At 47.6% G+C, this 20,390-nt stretch overlaps 1 protein-coding gene across 1 annotated transcript in view; it reads right to left on the bottom strand.

Annotated features, from left to right (window-relative positions):
- Window positions 1-443: 443 nt before the first annotated feature.
- LOC147121358 (uncharacterized) overlaps window positions 444-20,390 on the bottom strand; it is a 39,591-nt gene continuing 19,644 nt past the window's right edge. Inside the window, exons 4-6 of the mRNA XM_085981556.1 lie at window positions 14,737-14,923; window positions 4,751-4,784; window positions 444-840 (exon numbers count right to left, since the gene is read on the bottom strand). Coding sequence (XP_085837682.1) covers window positions 813-840; window positions 4,751-4,784; window positions 14,737-14,923 — 249 coding nt within the window. The 3' untranslated portion in view covers window positions 444-812. The remainder of the gene's footprint in view (window positions 841-4,750; window positions 4,785-14,736; window positions 14,924-20,390) is intronic.

Raw genomic sequence — 20,390 nt, 5'->3', positions numbered from 1 at the left:
GCTGTGACACCCTGAGCTGTGACACCCTGAGCTGTGACACCCTGAGCTGTGACACCCTGAGCTGTGACCCCCTGAGCTGTGACAGACTGAGATGTGACAGACTGAGATGTGACAGACTGAGATGTGACAGACTGAGATGTGATGCCCTGAAATATGAGGCCTTGAGATGTGATGCCCTGAGATGTGACGCCCTGGGATGTGACGCCCTGGGATGTGACGCCCTGGGATGTGAAGCCCTGGGATGTGACGCCCTGGGATGTGACGCCCTGGGATGTGATTCTCTGAGATGTGACATCCTGATATCTGACAGACTGGGATGTGACACCCTCAGATGTGACACCCTGAGATGACTCTCTGAGGTGTGATGCTTTTTAGGTTTGATGCCTCTGAGATCGTAATTTCAGGTGTGACGTCTTTGAAAGGTTTGATGCAACAGGCATGAGCAGGAGTCAAGACTTTTAATTATATAGATGAATGCTTTTAGTGACATAAGTACAATTCACACACACTGTCAAACTTCAGACAGCTGACCTGATATAAAAACAGCTAATTTGTAAAGCTGTAATGTCAAACTTTTACTGACCAATAAGAGCTGACATTGGTCCTCCTCCACCAGTCACATCTGGTTCTTTGAATTCACAAAATTGGGACTTTTTTCTCCAGTCACTGAACACAGGGAAATCTCAACAAACGTTGTTACAGTTGGTCAGCTTCTTAAAACAAGAACTTGTGACAATGCAGCTTCATTATAAACATTTCTCTACATGAATCCAGCAGAGGGAGTGAGGAGTATGAACCTCGATGGGCAGGTACTAAGAAGTGTCGCTAGTGCTGCTTCCCCTGAGGAGAACAAAAAGCATCTGTTTAAGTAAGTACAGAATGTTTTACATAGCAAGTTTACAAGTGACCCAGTGGAATAGTGGGGCAGAAATTCGGATCGGGGGCTTGCCGCGCGTGCAAGCCCCCCATCTGCACTTACCCGACGCGCCTGCCGTTCACCTCCAGGGACGCCTGGAATTCCTTTTTGAAAGAGAAGAATCCCGGGCAGCGTCTGACGTCACGCCGCCCAGGAGTGCAGCCAGCGCGAAGTCTGGAGCGCGCAGTGCAACTGAGACACGCCCCTTGAGGTCTCAGTTTAATAGGACACGCCCCCAATGTTTCTCACAAGCTGCAAAGCATTTTTATATGCAGAGCAGCATTTCAAATAGGTTTTTGGTATTTTTATGAAGCTTTTGGTAACTTTTATAAACTTTTAAAAACGTTTACATTATTTTGAAGAATCTGAAGTAGTTTTAAACAGAATTAAAGCAATTTAAAGACTTTTAAAAGCCCTGAAAGAATTTTTTTCATTCCATTTATTTATTTAGCAACGTCGTCGTCATACGTGTCTTCACACTGTTCCCTTTGGGAAACTGTATGAAGTGGTGGAAGGATTTATGGCCGTGATTAACGCTCCTTCCGTGACCGTAACCATCTTTGTACCAGCCATTAGGGTGGTTAGTCCTATGGCGGGAGGGTTTTACGGGCTCCCACAAGCTATACGAGGAGGGGGGGCCACCCACACCCACGGACGCAAATATCCCACTGGATGTCAACACAGAATTTAGAGCCGGAGCTCCGACTCCACTTGCCGGGACTGTCTGGAGTGGGGTTCGAAACCCTACCCCGTCTGGCCCAGCGGTGGGGATCCGACCGCTACGCCAAAGGCCCACTCCGATTAGCTACGTGAAATGGCTGGAATGAGCACAATTCACGGCATTAAAAGAACTCACAATTGAACTGATGATGACCTCAGCAATCTCCTCAAGGAGGTGGAGGCGCAGCGCCTGCTCATCATTGGTAATGAGAAGTCCAAGGCGCCGCAAAAAGGACAGATGATAGCTTGGTCTTTCAAGTGGCAGCATAGGGCTCCAGTCACGGGGAGGGAAAAGGCGCAGGAAACGTATGGGTGTCACCTTTTTGCGCGGAGTGGGCCTTTTGCGTAGCGGTAAGCATCCCCGCCGCTGGGCCAGAAGGAGTAGGGTTTCGAACCCCGCTCCAGACAGTCCCGGCAAGTGGAGTCGGAGCTCCAGCTATAAATTCTGGGTGGACATCCAGCGGGATACTTGCGTCCGCGGGTGTGGGTGGCCCCACCCCCTCAGATGGGTTGTGGGAGCCCGTAAAACCCTCACGCCATAGGACTAACCACCCTAATGGCTGGAATGAAGATGGTTATGGTCACGGAAGGAGCGTTAACGTGGCCAGAAATCCTTCCACCACTTCATACAGTTCCCGAAAGGGAACAGTGTGAGGATACGTACGACGATGACCTCTTGCGCAATGCACCTCCTTGGACCCTCAGTCGCAGATGCGAGGGGGCAAATCGTGCAATTGTTAAATTTTTCATTTTATTGACATGTAAAATGTTGGCCCAGTAATTCCGTTCCAAACGCGTGAGTACGGTCGGGGTACTCACGCGTCTGGCCGGAGGAAATGCCAGTTTTCAGCATGCACAGCGCATGCGGGGAAAACCAGCATTTCCTGTCCTCTGAACGAAGGGGTTCAGAGGCAGAACGCGTGCGACTGTACAGGCAGCGCGTGCGCAGTAAAATTCGCCAGTTTCATTCATGCTTTCAGTGAGGTTAAGTCCTTACAACTTACACATGAAAAAAGCATGAGTACAGTTGCTCCAGTGGCTGCGGAGGAAGATATATTTTATCGTGGAGCTTCTGAAAGGCAATAATTTTGTTTGGGAAAGGGAGGAAAGTTATTTTAAGAAATGCTGAGGTAAGTTTTAAAGTTTATTTTTGTTTTTTAAAATGGGTTTTCAGTACTGTAGGTAGAAGGAGCAATTGTGGCTATGTGAATTGAATTTGCTGTGTTTATTAAATGTGAAAATGACTCCAACATTTTTAAGAAAGAAACTTTTCATCAGTAATATATTATTTTAAGTAATTATGTATGTATGCCTGTATATATTCCTTTGCGTATATGTATCTATATATATAAAGGAATCGATCTGTCTGTCTATCTGTCTGTCCTTCTGTCTGTCCTTCTGTCTGTCTGTCCTCACGTGTGCGTCTGTCCGGCTATGCGCTCGAAAGTTATAGAGCATACCTACGCGCGCGTTACCTCCGAAGAAAGCTTACGCTTCCGGGACGCTCGTAAGCATATTTACTTTTCGGTCGGACGAAAATTGTTCGCGCCTTATGCAAAAAACCTTCAAAATTAAACTCATTATCTGCTAGCATTGATTGACTGACGTCAAGGTTCGACCAATCCTGTGCCGTCACGATTGACCAATCCTACAGTATGGTCCCCTGATGGTTGGCCAATCGGTGTGTGTGTGTGTGGGCGGGACTAATCGTTTTCATCTCAGGGATCTGGCAGCCATTGTTTCACTGCCATTACTTCAGCTTCCAGCTCAAACTACTCTATCCAGCTTTGAAAAAGTTAGTATCTCTTTTAAAAATAACATAAGATTTACCAAAAACGTTTTATAAGTACTTTCACTTTCATCTTTCAAGGTATTAAAAGGTAGAAATGTTGCCCGGCAGCAGATTGAGAGAGGGACACAGAGACAGGGCCCAAAAGCCTGGGACTCGATTTAAAATGTTGCCCGGCAGCAGATTCACAGAGGGACACAGAGAGGCCCCAAAGCCTGGGACTCCATTTAAACTGCCCGGCCCAAAACAGCCCTGGCAAAGCCGGGCTCCCCCAGCTAGTGTATGTATATATTCCTTTACTTATGTGTATGAATGTATGTATTTAATTATGACTTTCAGAGAAAGTAACTTATTGGAAAATCATAATTAAATACATACATTCATACACATAAGTAAAGGAATATATACATACATACATATACGTAAAGGAATATATACGGACATACATACATAATTACTTAAAAGAATGATGAAAAGTTTCTTTCTTAAAAATGTTGGAAATGTTACATTACTCATTTTAGAACAGTCATTTTCACATTTAATAAACACAGCAAATTCAATTCACACAGCCACAATTGCTCCTTCTACCTACAGTACTGAAAACCCATTTAAAAAAATTAATTAAACTTTAAAACTTACCTCAGCATTTCTTAAAATAACTTTCCTCCCTTTCCCAAACAAAAATATTGCCTTTCAGAAGCTCCACGATAAAATATATCTTCCTCCGCAGCCTCTGGAGCAACTTTACACATGCTTTTTTCATGTGTAAGTTGTAAGGACTTAACCTCACTGAATCCATGAATGAAATCGATGAAGTTCACAGCGCACACGCTGTGCCTCTGAACCTCTTCGTTCAGAGGACAGGAAATGCCGGTTTTCCCCGCATGCGCTGTGCATGCTGAAAACTGGCATTTCCTCCGGCCAGACGCGTGAGTACCCCGGCCGTACTTACGCGTTTGGAACGGAATTACTGGGCCAGTGTGTTGGTGCATTTACACACTGTGCAGAGGGTTAATGCAGGGCTGCTGGCCACTCTGCGTTAAGTATAGTAGTGTAGAGATATTTTGTTCCAGTGACTTTATTGGGCTGCACCAACCCAGGTCAATTAGAAACTGCCGAATAACATTAAGAAAAGGTAAAAGATTGGTCTGGAACTGGGCAGCACATCAGCTCAAAGTCCCCACAATAAAACTCTAACCCCAATTAACTGTAGGAACAGCAAACGAAACAACAACAACTTGCATTTATATAGAGCCTTTAACATACTAAAACGTCCCAAGGTGCTTCACAGGAGCGAAAATCAGACAAAAATTGACAGCATTTACCTGAAGAAACTTTTATTTTTCTTCTTTCTGCAACCTACAAAAGGCAAAGTAAAAAGTGCTTTAATTACTCTGCATGTTTCAGGGTGCCACAGAGTTCTGCAATTCCCCACACCATGAACTGCTGGTCTCAGTCACCCCGTCATGGCGAGGAGCCAGGGGTAACAAGTGAGAAATCAGTAGCTGAACTCTAAGCAACAGAGAGATCTGAGCACAAGTCACCCACCGACACTCCAGGATCCTGTGGCACAAACTGACCCCCAGGGAAGCAATCCCGAATGCTGGACAACAGCAGCTTATTCATATTATTTATTAATTCTCAGGATCACTGGCAAGGCCGGCATTTATTGCCCATCTCTAGTTCCCCTAACTAGCGGTTTGATACAACTGAGTGGCTTGCTAGGCCACTATGAGCAGTTAAGAGTCACCCACCCTGGTGTGGGACTGGAGTCACATATAGGCCCAGACCGGGTAAGGACGGCAGGTTTCCTTCCCTAAAGGAACATTAGTGAACCAGTTGGGTTTTTACAACAATCCGACAGCTTCATGGTCACTTTTACTAATACCAGCCTTTATTTTCCAGATTTATTAAACTGATCTCACATTCTCTGGATTACTAGTCCAGTAACATAACCGCGATACTCCCGTACCTATGTAAGACAGTGGGATGGTCTAAATGTCTTATAATGGACGATACCATCTTGTATTATCTTTAACTGGTTTGTAACTTATTTTGCACAGTCCCAGAGTTATGTCACAGTGACTGCACCAACCGTTCAACAATCCAACAATTGCCACATTGCTCTCTCAGCCTGGCTCAGTATATACCCTTTACACAATATTTTAACCCATAGCACAGTCACAACGTGTAGAGGTAGAGAGGGATGTTGGATGGTGATTAAAAGTTACAGTTGTCCCATTTGAGAAAGGTTAAGAGTTCACTATAGTTTTCCATGCTGTAAATAAAATCAAACCCCACTGTATCACCTCAGCTTCAAGCCTGATGGTCAGTGTTGGCCGAGATTCATCCTTGAGCTTCACCGGGAAATACCAAATGCTCGGCTGCTTTTTTTTTGGTCCCTAAAGATCCATCTCAGCTTTTTGGAAGAAGAGAGATGGTCCCTTTCTGTGCTGTTCAGGTTGACCATCAAGTGGCTTTGAATAGGTCAGCAGGGAAGTCCATGAGCTGGGCTGTTCCACTCTGCTGACGGGGGGAGGGGGCGGTGCGGGGAGGTAAAGTAGATGTTCAGACTAACTTTGTGAAACAAGAAAAAGGTATAAAAAGTAAAGTAAAATGTACATTTTCTTTTTGTATTAAGAATGTTTCCACCAGAATATGAAAATGTTCCATTACTGCTGCAAATTGGGAATTCTTGCAACATTCTGAATTTGTGTTCAGAGCAAAGAAGTTGATTTCTCTGAGAACTACAGCTTGCACCTTTATGCCACGCATGGATAGCATTGCCACAGGATGAACAGTTACCCTAGAAATATGTTCTTCAGCACCGAAGACCACGTGGGATTCCCATCACACTCTCTTGCCCACTCCAAAAGGTAAATGTTAAACTGTCAGACCATTGGATTCAGGCTAAAACCTTACCAAACAGATTTACTTACAAGTAAGATAATTACACTGAAGCAAAAAATCACAGCAAGAAACTAGCAAAAATGAAACCTGACTTGTACAATTTTGCCTCTTTGTGGTTTTTAGGAGGCTTGCTCCATTTTTGCTGGAAAAGGTTGAGAAGAGGGGAAAGAGTCCATTCTCAGCAGGAGAGGGGGATGGGCCCTGAGTGGTGGGGTGGGCCCAGGTTGTTTTTGTGTATTTTTGTATACTCTTGCCCCTCCTGGCATTAAAAAAATAAGTAAGTACTTACCTTTGGGCTCCTGTGGACATGACCGCCCGCTGATACTGGGCGCAGTGTGCATGGCGTGTGCGCCACCCAGTTGAGTCCCAAAATGGCATCGGAGATCTTCTGACGTCAATTAAATATTTATTTGATACTGAAGCCAGTCAATTTGAATGATTAAACAGCTTCTTCTCAATCATTGGGTAATTAAGATAGTAACCATTTCTAATTTCAGGTCTGAACTCCCGGCACTCTGGAGGGGGTGGGTGAACAGCCAGTTGTCATGGTACATATAGGTACCAACGATATAGGTAAAAAACGGGATGAGGTCCTAAAAGCTGAATATAGGGAGTTAGAAATTAAAAAATAGGACCTCAAAGGTAGTAATCTCAGGATTGCTACCAGTGCCACATGCTAGTCAGAGTAGAATTAGAAGGATATTTCAGATGAATGCGTGGCTAGAGGAATGGTGCAAGGGGGAGGGATTCAAATTCCTGGGACATTGGAACTGGTTCTGGGGGAGGTGGGACCAGTACAAACTGGACGGTTTGCACCTGGGCAGGACTGGAACTGATGTCCTAGGGGACGTGTTTGCTAGTGCTATTGGGGAGGGTGTAAACTAAAATGGTAGGGGGTTGGGAACCTGTGCAGGGAGACAGAGGAAAGGGATTCAAGGATAGAAACACAAGCCAGGAAGGAGAAAAGCAAAAGTGGAAGGCAGAGCAATCAAGGGGGTAAATCAAACAGGGCCACAGTAAATAATAATTCTGAAAGGACTAGGAGTGTTAAAAAATCAAGCTTGAAGGCTTTGTGTCTTAATGCAAGGAGCATTCGTAATAAGGTGGATGAATTAGCTGCGCAAATAGATGTAAACGGATATGATGTAATTGGGATTACGGAGACATGGCTCCAGGGTGACCAAGACTGGGAATTCAACATCCAGGGGTATTCAATATTCAGGAAGGACAGGAAAAAAGGAAAAGGAGGTGGGGTAGCATTGCTGGTTAAAGAGGAAATTAACACAATAGTAAGGAAGGATATTAACTCTGATGATGTGGAATCTGTATGGGTAGAGCTGAGAAATACCAAGGGGCAGAAAATATTAGTGGGAGTTATATACAGACCCCCAAACAGTAATGCTGAGGTTGGGGATGGCATTAAACGGGAAATTAGAGATGCGTGCAATAAGGGCACAGCAGTTATCATGGGTGACTTTAATCTACATATAGATTGGGCTAACCAAATTAGTAACAATACTGTGGAGGAGGAACTTTGAGTGTATACGGGATGGTTTCCTGGACCAACATGCCGAGGAACCAACTAGAGATCAGGCCATCTTAGACTGGGTATTATGTAATGAGAAAGGGTTAATTAGCAATCTTGTTGTGCGAGGTCCCTTGGGGAGGAGCGATCATAATATGATGGAATTCTTCATTAAGATGGAGAGTGAAGTAGTTGACTCAGAGGCTGGGGTCCTGAATTTAAATAAAGGAAACTACGATGGTATGAGGCATGAGTTGGCTAGGATGGATTGGGGAATGTTACTTAAAGGATTGATGGTGGATAGGCAATGGCAAACATTTAAAGATCGCATGGATGAACTACAGAATTTCTTCATCGCTGTTTGGCATAAAAATAAAACAAAAAAGGTGACTCAACTGTGGCTAACAAGGGAAATTAGGGATAGCATAAGATCCAAGGAGAGGACATATAATTTGGCCAGAAAATGCAGCAAACCTGAGGATTGGGAGCAGTTTAGGATTCAGCAAAGGAGGACAAAGGGATTAATTAAGAGGGGGGAAATAGATTATGAGAGTAAGCTTGCAGGAAACATAAAAACTGACTGTAAAAGCTTCTATAGATATGTGAAGAGAAAAAGATTGGTGAAGTCAAGCGTAGGTCCCTTGCAGTCAGAATCAGGGGAATTTATAATGGGGAACAAAGAAATGGCTGACCAATTAAATACATACTTTGGTTCTGTCTTCACAAAGGAGGACACAAATAACCTCCCAGAGATGTCGGGGAATACAGGGTCTAATGAGAGGGAGGACTTGAATGAAATCAGTATTTGTAGGGACATGGTGTTAGGGAAATTGATGGGATTGAAGGGCGATAAATCCCCAGGGCCTGATAATCTACATCCTAGGGTACTTAAGGAAGTGGCACTAGAAATAGTAGATGCATTGCTGGCCATCTTCCAAAATTCTATAGACTCTGGAACAGTTCCCATGAATTGGAGGATAGCTAATGTAACCCCACTATTTAAAAAAGGTGGTAGAGAGAAAACAGGGAATTATAGACCGGTAAGCCTGACATCGGTAGTGGGGAAATTGCTAGAGTCCATTATAAAAGATGTAATAGCAGAGCACTTGGAAAACAGTGACAGGATCGGACAAAGTCAACATGGATTTACAAAAGGTAAATCATGCTTGACTAATCTACTGGAATTTTTTGAGGATGTAACTGGTAGAATAAATAAGGGAGAACAAGTGGATGTGGTATATTTGGACTTTCAGAAGGCTTTCGATAAGGTCCTGCATAAGAGATTAGCGTGCAAAGTTAATGCACATGGGATTGGGGGTAAGGTACTGTCTTAGATCGAGAACTGGTTGGTAGACAGGAAGCAAAGAGTTGGAATAAATGGGTCTTTTTCCACGTGGCAGGCAGTGACTAGTGGGGTACCGCAGGGATCAGTGCTAGGACCCCAGCTATTCATAATATATATAAATGATCTAGACGAGGGAACTAGATGTAATATCTCCAAGTTTGCAGATGACACACAGCTGGGTGGGCGTGTGTGCTGTGAGAAGGATGCAGAGAAACTCCAGTGTGATTTGGACAGGTTGGGTGATTGGGCAGATGCATGGCAAATGCAATATAATGTGGATAAATGTGAGGTTATCCACTTCGGTGGCAAAAACAGGAAGACGGATTATTAACTGAACGGCAATAGATTGGGAAAAGGGGAAGTGCAACAAGACCTGGGTGTCCTTGTGCACCAGTCGCTGAAGTTAAGCATGCAGGTGCAGCAGGCGGTTAAGAAGGCAAATGGTATGTTTGCCTTCATAGCGAGAGGATTTGAGTACAGGAGCAAGGAAGTCTTGCTGCAGTTGTACAGGGCCTTGGTGAGACCATACTTTGAGTATTGTGTGCAGTTTTGGTCGCCTTATCTGAGGAAGGATGCTCTTGCCATGGAGAGAGTGCAGCGAAGATTCACCATACTGATACCTGGGATGGCAGAATGACGTATGAGGAGAGATTGGGTCGATTTGGCTTATATTCACCAGAGTTTAGAAGAATGAGAGGGGATCTCATTGAAACTTATAAAATTTTAACAGGACTAGACAGACTAGATGCAGGAAGGATGTTCCCGATGGCGGGGGAGTCCAGAACCAGGGGTCACAGTCTAAGGATAAGGGGTAAGCCATTTAGGACTGAGATGAGGAGGAATTTCTTCACCCAGAGAGTGGTGAACCTGTGGAATTCTCTACCACACAAGGCAGTTGAGACCAATTCATTAAATATATTCAAGAAGGAGTTAGATATATTTCTTAAGGCTAAAAGGATCAAGGGATATGGGGAGAAAGCAGGGACAGGGTACTGAATTTGGATGATCAGCCATGATCTCATTAAATGGCGGAACAGCCTCAAGGGGCCGAATGGCCTACTGCTGCTCCTATCTTCTATGTTTCTATATTGATGGTGTTGAGATACCGCGGCAAACGTGGGAGTCGAGACCAGAGCTATTGAAAACTCAACTGCTTTATTCCAACCACATGACAAACAGGAACTAGAAAAGCCCGCGCATCCACTGAAATACTTCCCAGACAGGAAGTGCTCCCGGCAGCCTGTCCCTGCGGGAAACAAGTTGCTGGAGGAAAGGGCCCCCGGCTGGGGGCTTCTGCTTAGACTGTCTGTGCCGCCGTGAGCGGATTATGTCCAGTGGTGGCGTGTCACCACAGAGCTCCCCCCAGAATCCGCTTAGGAGGAGTGGACGAGTCGTGACGGTGGTCTAATGGTTCTGCCGCAGCGGCTCTGAGTGGTCGCCGGGCTGGTTGGTTGGGTCGGGCGGTTCGCCGCCGGCTGTGCTGGCTTGCCGGGGGGACGGCCTCTAGTTGGAGGCTGGGCCACGGGGACCTGTTCCCCTGGTTCTGTGTGTGCTGGTTTGAGCCGGTCGATGGAGACTGTCTCGACCCTGTCGCCGAGTCGCAGCTTGAAGACCTTGTCCCCGGATTGTAGTACCTCGTACGGACCGTCGTACGGGGGTCGCAGGGGCCCGCGGTGCGCGTCGTGTCGCACGAAGACGAAGCGCGCCTGCTGTAAATTTGGCGGGACGTGAGGTGCGAGTTCGCCGTGTCGGTTGACCGGAAGTGGGGCGAACTGCTGAGCGGAAGAGAAAGAGTCGAGCCGCTGCTGTTCGGCCGACCAAGGCTTGGTAGGCTCTGGAAGGAATTCGCCTGGGACGCGCAGCGGTTGTCCGTAGACTAACTCCGCTGCCGAGGACTGGAGGTGCGTAGGCCGAATAGCACCCATGGTAGGCGGTCAGTCCAGGTACTGTCCTGCAGGCCGGCGCGGAGTGAGGCCTTGAGTGACCTGTGGAAGCGTTCACAAAGTCCGTTGGCCTGCGGGTGGTACGCCGTGGTGCAGTGGAGCGTCACCCCGAGGTTGCGTGCTGTGGCCGTCCAGAGTTCGGAGGTGAACTGGGCGCCTCTGTCGGAGGTTCTGTCGGCCGGTATGCCGAACCTCGCAACCCAGGTGTTAACGAACGCCCTGGCGATGTCGGCTGTGGTGGTGGAGGTCAGCGGCACTGCCTCAGGCCAGCGTGTGTAGCGGTCGACCATCGTGAGGAGATAAGTTTGGCCTTGCGATGGCGGCAGGGGACCGACGATGTCGACGTGTACGTGGTCGAAGCGGCGGCTGGGTACCTCGAAGTCTCCCAGGGGTGCTTTGGTGTGCAGCTGTACCTTAGCCCGTTGGCAGGCGAGGCAGGAGGTGGCCCAAGTCCGAACATCTCTGCTGAGGCCGCGCCAGACGAAGCGCTTAGAGAGGAGTTTGACGGATGCGCGGGAACCCGGGTGAGAGAGCCCGTGGAGCGCGTCGAAGACGCGGCGGCCCAGGTCTCAGGGACGACTGGCCTGGGTTGGCCGAGTGAGACGTCGCACGTGACTGCCGTGGCTTCGGGCCCGTGCGTGACCTTGGCTAGGCGTAGCCCTGGCAGGCTGGTAGCCGCCGAGAGGAGGTCTGGGTCCGTGAGCTGGGCCGCTGCTAGTTGTGCGTAGTCGACCGCGAGGTGATTCGCACAGACGGCGGGACGGGAAAGGCAGTCGGCGACCACGTTGTCTCTACTGGAGACGTGCTGAATGTCCGTAGTAAACTCGGAGACGGCCGCGAGCTGGCGTTGCTGCCTAGCGGACCAGGATTCGGTGTGCTTGGCCATCGCGTATGTGAGTGGCTTGTGGTCCACATACGCGGTGAAGGGGCGGCCTTCCAGGAGGAACCTGAAATGGCGGACCGACAGGTGGAGTGCGAGAAGCTCGCGGTCGAAAGTGGAGTATTTGACCTCCGGGGGGCGCAGTTGGCGGCTGTAGAAGGCAAGTGGCTGCCACGCGCCATTGACCCACTGCTCGAACACGGCCCCGACCGCGTGGTCGGAGGCGTCGGTGGTGAGCGCGACCCGGGCATCGGCCCTCGGGTGCGCGAGCAGAGTGGCGTCGGCGAGCGCATTTTTGGTGGCGTCGAAGGCGGCTGCTGTGTCAGTGGTCCAGGCTACGTCCATCTTGCCGGATTTTCCTCGGAGGGAGTCGTATAGGGGCTTCATGAGGGCTGCGGCTCTGAGGATGAACCTGTTGTAGAAGTTCACCATCCCGAGGAACTCCTGGAGGCCCTTGATGGTTGATAGACGAAAAGGAAGTTCAGGTCCCGGAGGACTGAGTCCATAAGGCGCTGGAAAGCCTGTGCTGCATTCTTGAGGCCGAAGGGCATCCTCAGGAACTCGAACAGGCCGAATGGGGTGATGACGGCCGTTTTGGGGATGTCCGCGGGGTGTACGGGGACTTGGTGGTAACCGCGCACCAGGTCGACTTTGGAAAAGACGGCTCGTCCGGCCAGTCGGGCCGAGAAGTCCTGGATGTGTGGCACCGGGTATCGATCGGGGGTGGTGGCGTCGTTGAGGCGGCGGTAGTCCCCGCAAGGGCGCCAGCCTCCGCCGGGCTTGGGGGCGATGTGGAGGGGCGAGGCCCAAGGGCTGCTGGAGCGGCGGATGATGCCGAGTTGTTCCATGTTGGTGAACTCGGCCCGCGCGATTTCCAGCTTGGCCGGGTTGAGTCTGCGGGCGTGGGCAGAAACTGGGGGGCCGGTGGTGGGGATATAGTGTTCCACACCGTGCTTGGCGGCTTTGGCCGAAAAGGTCGGGTTAGTGAGGGCAGGAAACTCAGCTAGGAGTGCCGAGTAGTCGTCCGTGGCTCTGGCGAGGCAGTGGGTCGTCAGGCCGGCCGAACGGGCCGGGGTAAAGGCGCCGGGGATGGGGGACATAGTGTTGATGTCGACGAGGTGGTGCCTCGGAATGTCGACAAGGAGGCCGTGGGCGCGTAGGAAGTCGGCGCCAATGAGTGCGCAGAGGACCTTGGCTGTGAGGAACTCCCAGCGGTAGCGGCGGCCCGCGAGGTCGAGCGTGACCATGCGGGTGCCATATGTGCGGATTTCAGAGCCGTTGGCTGCAGCCAGTGTGATACCCCGTGTGCCGCGTTGGATCTCGAGGGCGGAGGCGGGGGTGATGCTGTGCTGGGCCCCTGTGTCGCACAGAAATCGGCGGTTGGTTCTGTCGTCAGTGACGTACAGTAGGGGCTCCTTCTGCCCCGCGGCCATCGCGGGGGCCGGTGCGGGGGGGGGTTTGAAGGTACACGGTGGCGTGCAGCATTGAGCCCTAGCGCCAAAACGGGTGTGGTAGTAGCAGTGACCCGGAGTGGTAGGGCGGTCGGGCCTAGCGGCCCGGGGAGACCGCGTGGTCGTTGCCGTGAGGTCGGGCGCGACGTCGCGAGCGGCCTGTGCAGAGAGCAGCCAGTCGGCCTTTTCGGCTATATCATTCAGGTCCGTGGAGTCAGACTCCACAATGAGCGGGCGGATGCTGGCGGGGAGCTGCCGAATGAAAAGCGTGCGAAAAAGGGCGCCGGGATTTTTGTCGTCTGAGAGGGACAGCATGTGGGAAAGCAGGTCTGATGGTGAAGCGTCACCAAGGCCAGGGAGGTCCAGGAGTTGGCAGTGGTGCTGGTAAGAGGACGTTTGAAATTTTTTAAGTAGCGCAGCCTTCAGATGTTCGTACTTGCCCTCCGTTGGTGGATTCTGCAGCGCTGCCCAAACCTTGGGGACTGTAGCGTAGGTGAGCGAGGCGACGAGGTAGTCGTACTTCATGGCGTCGACTGTAATGCCTTTCAGCCGGAATCTGGACTCAGCTTGAACGAACCAGGCTTCGGCGAGGTTCTCCCAAAAGTCTGGTAATTTAACCGTGACTGCGTTTGTATCCGCCATGCTAGCTTAGGATTCGTCCTGAGCGTCGGGGTCACCAGTGTTGAGATACCGCGGCAAACGTGGGAGTCGAGACCAGAGCTATTGAAAACTCAACTGCTTTATTCCAACCACATGACAAACAGGAACTAGAAAAGCCCGCGCATCCACTTAAATACTTCCCAGACAGGAAGTGCTCCCGGCAGCCTGTCCCTGCGGGAAACAAGTTGCTGGAGGAAAGGGCCCCCGGCTGGGGGCTTCTGCTTAGACTGTCTGTGCCGCCGTGAGCGGATTATGTCCAGTGGTGGCGTGTCGCCACAATGGTATGTTTTCTTCTCATACCCGGTTGCAGTTAGAATGCATTTTGTTGTCTGTTCTCTATGGAGAAATGCTCGTAGAACAAAGATACTGTATCATGGTTGACTTACATATCAAAAAACCTCCCTACTCTCATATAGACAGCTTGTCTTTTGTGGAAACTTTGAATATTCTCTGGATAATTTCATGTACTGGATCCCCCAGTCACAGACTCTTAAATATACAGCCAACCAGAGCCCATTTTAAATTCACATTACTCTATCTATCTCTACTTATATATAACGTATATAATGCATGAAGCTCTGCTTCAATCACACTTACCCCCATCCGCTGTGACCTTACTGGTGCTGTGATTTTGCACTCTCTCGAACAGTTCTTTCTGTGGACTCTCAGTTGGGCTCACTGCGATTTTGTTTTTCTTCGCACTCTTCCTTTTTGTAGCCAGGCCTGGTATGAAGACACTGCTGGTCTCTCCTTCAATCATCAGACTCTTTGGCTCTGGAACACGCTGATAGTATTTGAGACAAGTTTTGTAAAATTATCTTACTCTACATGGTTTTTTTTAATTGTAAAAGTACCATCCAACAAAGAACATAGACATCAAATTTCCTGTCGTGCTAGGGTCAAGTGTCTGTGCTACTGACAGGAGCAGCCATGTCCCATATCTCTGTCCATGTTCTCTTTGCCGGTTTGCTTGGAGGCAAATAACAGGCAATGTGGCCAGAACCACCCCATCCACTTTCTCCGTTATTATCCCCCAGCATGCTCCAATAGAATGGGTAATGTCTTCTCCCTCTCCATGGCACTATCTAATGCCAGTCAGTGTGTCCAGTGATTAACCTAAATTAGAAACCATAGGAGTCCCAATCCCTGGGGCATCCCACTCAGCACCTCCCCCCACCCAACATAACTCCCTTAACAAAGAACATTCTACTCTTCAGCCAATTCCTTATCCACTCCAAGGTTTGCATTCCTATTGCGTAATGTTTAAACAGCAGTTCTTCTTGTGTAACACTGCTAACAGATTTTGCAAGTCTGTGTATAACACGTTGCTGATGAATGATCAAGATGGATCCTCTTTGGGCTCCCAGTGGTGCTAGCAAGAAATATAAAAACAGACAGCAAGAGCTCCTACAAGTATATAAAAAGGAAGAGAGTAGCTAAAGTAAACATTGGTCTCTTAGAGGATGAGACACTAAAAGCATCCCAATAATAGAGGAAAGTCAAGGGGCAAAAGGGCGGGAGGAACTTAAAACAATCACCAGCACTAGAATCACACAGAATCACAGAAACCCCACAGTGCAGATAGAGGCCATTTCGGCCCATCGAGCCTGCACCGACACTAGAGAAAAAGTACTAGGCAAACTAATGGGACTAAAGGCTGACAAGTCCTCTGGATCAGATCAGCCATGATCTCATTAAATGGTGGAGCAGGCTAGAGGGGCCAAATGGCCTATTCCTGCTCCTATTTTTTATGTTCTTATGTTCAACAGCTGAGCCTCCACGGCTCTCTGGGGTAGAGAATTCCAAAGATTCACAACCCTCTGAGAGAAGAAATTCCTCCTCATCTCCATCTTAAATGGGTGACCCCTTATTCTGAAACTATGACCCCTAGTTCTAGATTCTCCCAAGAGGGGAAACATCCTCTCAGCATCTACCCTGTCAAGCCCCCTCAGAATCTTATGTGTTTCAATGAGATCACCTCTCATTCTTCAAAACTCCAATGAGTATCGGCCCAACCTCTCAACCTTTCCTCATAAGAGAACCCCTTCATCCCAGAAATTAAGCTAGTGAACCTTCTCTGAACTGCCTCCAATGCAAGTACAGTATATCCCTCCTTAAATAAGGAGACGAAAAACCGTACGCAGTACTCCAAGTGTGGTCTCACCAATGCCCTGTACAGTTGTAGCAAGACATCCCTACTTTTATACTCCATCCCCCTTGCAATAAAGGCCAACATTCCATTTGCCTTCCTAATTACTTGCTGTACCTACATGCTAACTTTTTGTGTTTCATGTACGGGGACACCCAGCTCCCTCTGTACCTCAGCATTCTGTAGTCTCTCTCCATTTAAATAATAATTTGCTTTTTCATTCTTCCTTCCAAAGTGGATAACCTCATATTTTCCCACATTATACTCCATCTGCCAAATTTTTGCCCACTCACTTAACCTATCTATATCCCTTTGCAGACTCTTTGTGTTCTCCTCACAACTTGATTTCCCACCTATCATTGTATCATTAGCAAATTTGGCTACAGTACACTCAGTCCCTTCATCCAGTTCATTAATATAGATTGTAAATAGTTGAGGCCCCAGCACCGATCCCTGTGGCACCCACTAGTTACAGTTTGCCAACCTGAAAATGACCCATTTATCCCAACGCTGTTTTCAGTTAGTTAGCCAATCCTCTACCAAGCTAATATATTACACCAACACCATGAGCTCTTATCTTGTGCAGTAACCTCTTATGTGGCACCTTATCGAATACCTTCTGGAAATCCAAATACACGACATCTACTGGTTCCCCTTTATCCACCTGCTCATTACATCCTCAAAGAACTCTAATAAATTTGTCAAAAATGATTTCCCTTTCATAAAACCATCCTGGCTCTGCTTGATTGTATGATTTTCTAAATGTCCTGCTACTACTTCCTTAATAATGGATTCCAGCATTTTCCCAATGACAGATGTTAGGCTAACTGGCCTATAGTTTCCTGCTTTCTGTTTCCCTCCTTTCTTGAATAGGGGCGTTACATTTGCGGTTTTCCAATCCGCTGGGACCTTTCCAGACTCTAGGGAATTTTGGAAGATTACAACCAATGCATCCACTATCTCTGCAGCCACTTCTTTTAAGACCCTAGGATGTAGCCATCAGATCCAGGGGACTTGTCAGCCTTTAGTCCCATTAGTTTGCCTAGTACTTTTTCTCTAGTGCTGGTGATTGTTTTAAGTTGCTCCCTCCCTTTTGCCCCTTGACTTTCCACTATTATTGGGATGCTTTTAGTGTCTCATCCTCTAAGGGACCAATGTTTACTTTAGCTACTCTCTTCCTTTTTAGATACTTGTAGGAGCTCTTGCTGTCTGTTTTTATATTTCTTGCTAGCTTACTCTCATAATCTATTTTCTCCCTCTTTACTATTTTCTTAGTCATCCTTTGCAAGTTTCTAAAAATTTCCCAATCTTCTGGCCAATCTTCGCAACATTGTATAACTTTCTTTCAATTTGATACCCTCCTTAACTTCCTTAGTTAGCCACGGATGGTTCATCCTTCTCGTACAGTCTTTCTTTCTCACTGGAAAATATCTTTGTTGAGAGATATGAAATATCTCCTTAAAAGTCTGCCACTGTTTATCTACTGTCTTACCTTTTAATCTATTTCCCCAGTCCATTTTAGCCAACTCTGTCTTCATACCCTTGTAATTGCCTTTATTTAAGTTTAAGATATTAGTTTCAGACCCAAGTTTCTCACCCTCAAACTGAATGTGAAATTCTATCATGTTATGATCACTCTTCCCTAAAGGATCCTTTACTATGAGATCATTAATTAATCCTGTCTCATTACACATTACCAGATCTAAAATAGCATGTTCCCTGGTTGGTTCCACAATGTATTGTTCTAAGAAACCATCCTGAATACAGTCTATGAACTCATCCTCAAAGCTACGTTTGTCAATTTGATTTATCCAATTTATATGAAGATTAAAATTGCCCATGATTATTGCAGTACCTTTCTTACAAACCCCCATTATTTCTTGATTTATACTCTGTCCTACAGCGTAACTACTGTTAGGGGGCCTATAGACTACTCCCACCAGTAACTTCTTTCCCTTATTATTTCTTATCTTCACCCAAACTGATTCTACATCTTGATCTTCCGAGCCAAGATCATTTCTCACTACTGTACTGATCTCATCCTTTATTAACAGAGCTATCCCATCTCTTTTTCCTTTCTGCCTATCCTTCCGAAATGTCAAGTACCCCTGAATATTCAGTTCCCTTGGTCACCTTGAAACCACGTCTCTGTAATGGCTAACAGATCATACCCATTTATTTCTATTTGTGCCGTCAATTCATCTATCTTGTTACGAATGCTCCGTGCATTCAGATAAAGAACCTTTAATGTTGTCTTTTTACAATTTTTCCCTACTCTGACCCTATCTGCTGGTGCACTCTTATGCGTGTACGCTCTGCCCCTTCCTGTCACACTCTGGTTATCATTACCCCTATCGCTACCCTGCACTATTACCTTGTCCTTTCCCTTTAATTTTCTAAGTTTCCCCTCACTTGAACCTTCCCCCCCACTATATAGTTTAAAGCTGTATCTACAGCCCTAGTTATTCGATTTGCCAGGACACTGGTCCCAGCATGGTTTAAGTGAAGCCCGTCCCAATGGAACAGCTCCCTCTTTCCCCAGTACTGGTGATGGTGCCCCATGGATCGAAACCCATTTCTCCCACACAAAGCCTTGAGCCACGCATTCAAATCTCTGATCTTATTGGCCCTATGCCAATTTGCTCGTGGCTCAGGCAGCAATCCAGAGATTATTACCTTTGTGGTTCTGCTTTTTAATTTAAGTTGGGGGAGTAAAAAGGAATGTAGTAGTGGTAGGGGACAGTATAGTTAGGGGGATAGATACTGTTAGGGGGATAGATACTGTTCTCTGCAGCCAAGAACGTGAGTCCCAAAGGCTGTGTTGCCTGCCCGGTATCAGGGTTAAGGACATTTCCTAGCTGCTCATACTTCCTCAGCAGAACCTCTTTCTTTGTCCTACCTATGTCATTGGTGTTAGATCCGTGTGTTAATGGAGACATGGAATGCAGGAGTTGATTTAACAAGTGTTTACTGAACAAAGTCTGGAGGTGAACTAACAACACAAGATGCTACACAGGCTTATATACCCGAGAATGCTGGCAACAGTGGTTCGCCATGTGCTGGCCATCCCTTCACCGTTAAATCGTAGACTCTTGAGAGAGTCGGGTCATTTCGCGTTTCCTTTTCAATGGTAGAATTTGTCACCGGTAGACATTCCACTATGGTCGAGTGGAATATCTCCACTGGGTCCACTATAGGCGCCTCTTCCACCATTGGCAACAGTAGGCGTGATAACCCATCAGCATTCCCATGCTGTTTTGTTCCTTTGTACTCTATGTCATATTGGTGTGCCCCTAGGAAAAGGGACCACCTCTGTAACCTTTGCGCTGTCATAATGGGAACGCCCTTCTTAGGGTTGAATATGGAGACGAGGGGTTGATGGTCAGTCAACAAGGTAAACTTTTGTCCGTGTAGGTAATGGTTGAATTTCTTCACCCCCCACACCAGGCTCAGTGCCTCCCTGTCGATCTGGGCATAGTTACGCTCAGCTGAGTTCAATGAGCGTGACGCAAAAGCTATCGGCCGCTCCGAGCCATCAGGGAATCTATGCGATAATACCGCTCCCACGCCGTAAAGGGATGCATCGCACGCCAGTCTGATTGGCAGTGATGGGTTGTAATGAGCCAACACTTCCCTGGACGTGATCAAGCCTTTGCATTTATGGAAGGCACATTTACAGTCTTCGCTCCATTTCCAAACTACTCCCATTTGTAGCAGTGCGTTAAGCGGGTGCAGAACCGTTGACAAGTTTGGTAAAAATTTATGATAGTAATTTACTAATCCCAGGAACGACCTTAATTGTGAGACATTTTCAGGCGCTGGGGCCTTTACGACCGCTTCAATTTTTTCAGGTGACTTATGCAACCCTTCTTCGTTAATGACATGGCCACAATATGATATTTGTTTCTGGAAAAATTCGCATTTGGGGCGATTTGCTCGTAGGCCCCGTTCTCTTAGCCTCGTGAGCACCTGCTCCAAGTTGGCAAGGTGCTCATTGTCGTTTTCTCCTGTTACAAGGATGTCATCTAGGTAGCATTGAGTCCCCGGAATCCCTTGCAGGACTTGCTCCATAGCTCTTTGCCAGATAGCCGGAGCTGATGCC

The sequence above is a fragment of the Somniosus microcephalus genome, chromosome 3, assembly GCF_052327205.1.
Source record: "Somniosus microcephalus isolate GS21.2 chromosome 3, FLI_Smic_1.0, whole genome shotgun sequence".
Classification (NCBI taxonomy): Eukaryota; Metazoa; Chordata; class Chondrichthyes; order Squaliformes; family Somniosidae; genus Somniosus; species Somniosus microcephalus.
Note: the sequence above shows the minus strand (reverse complement) of the source record. Positions and strands in the feature narration are given on the sequence as shown.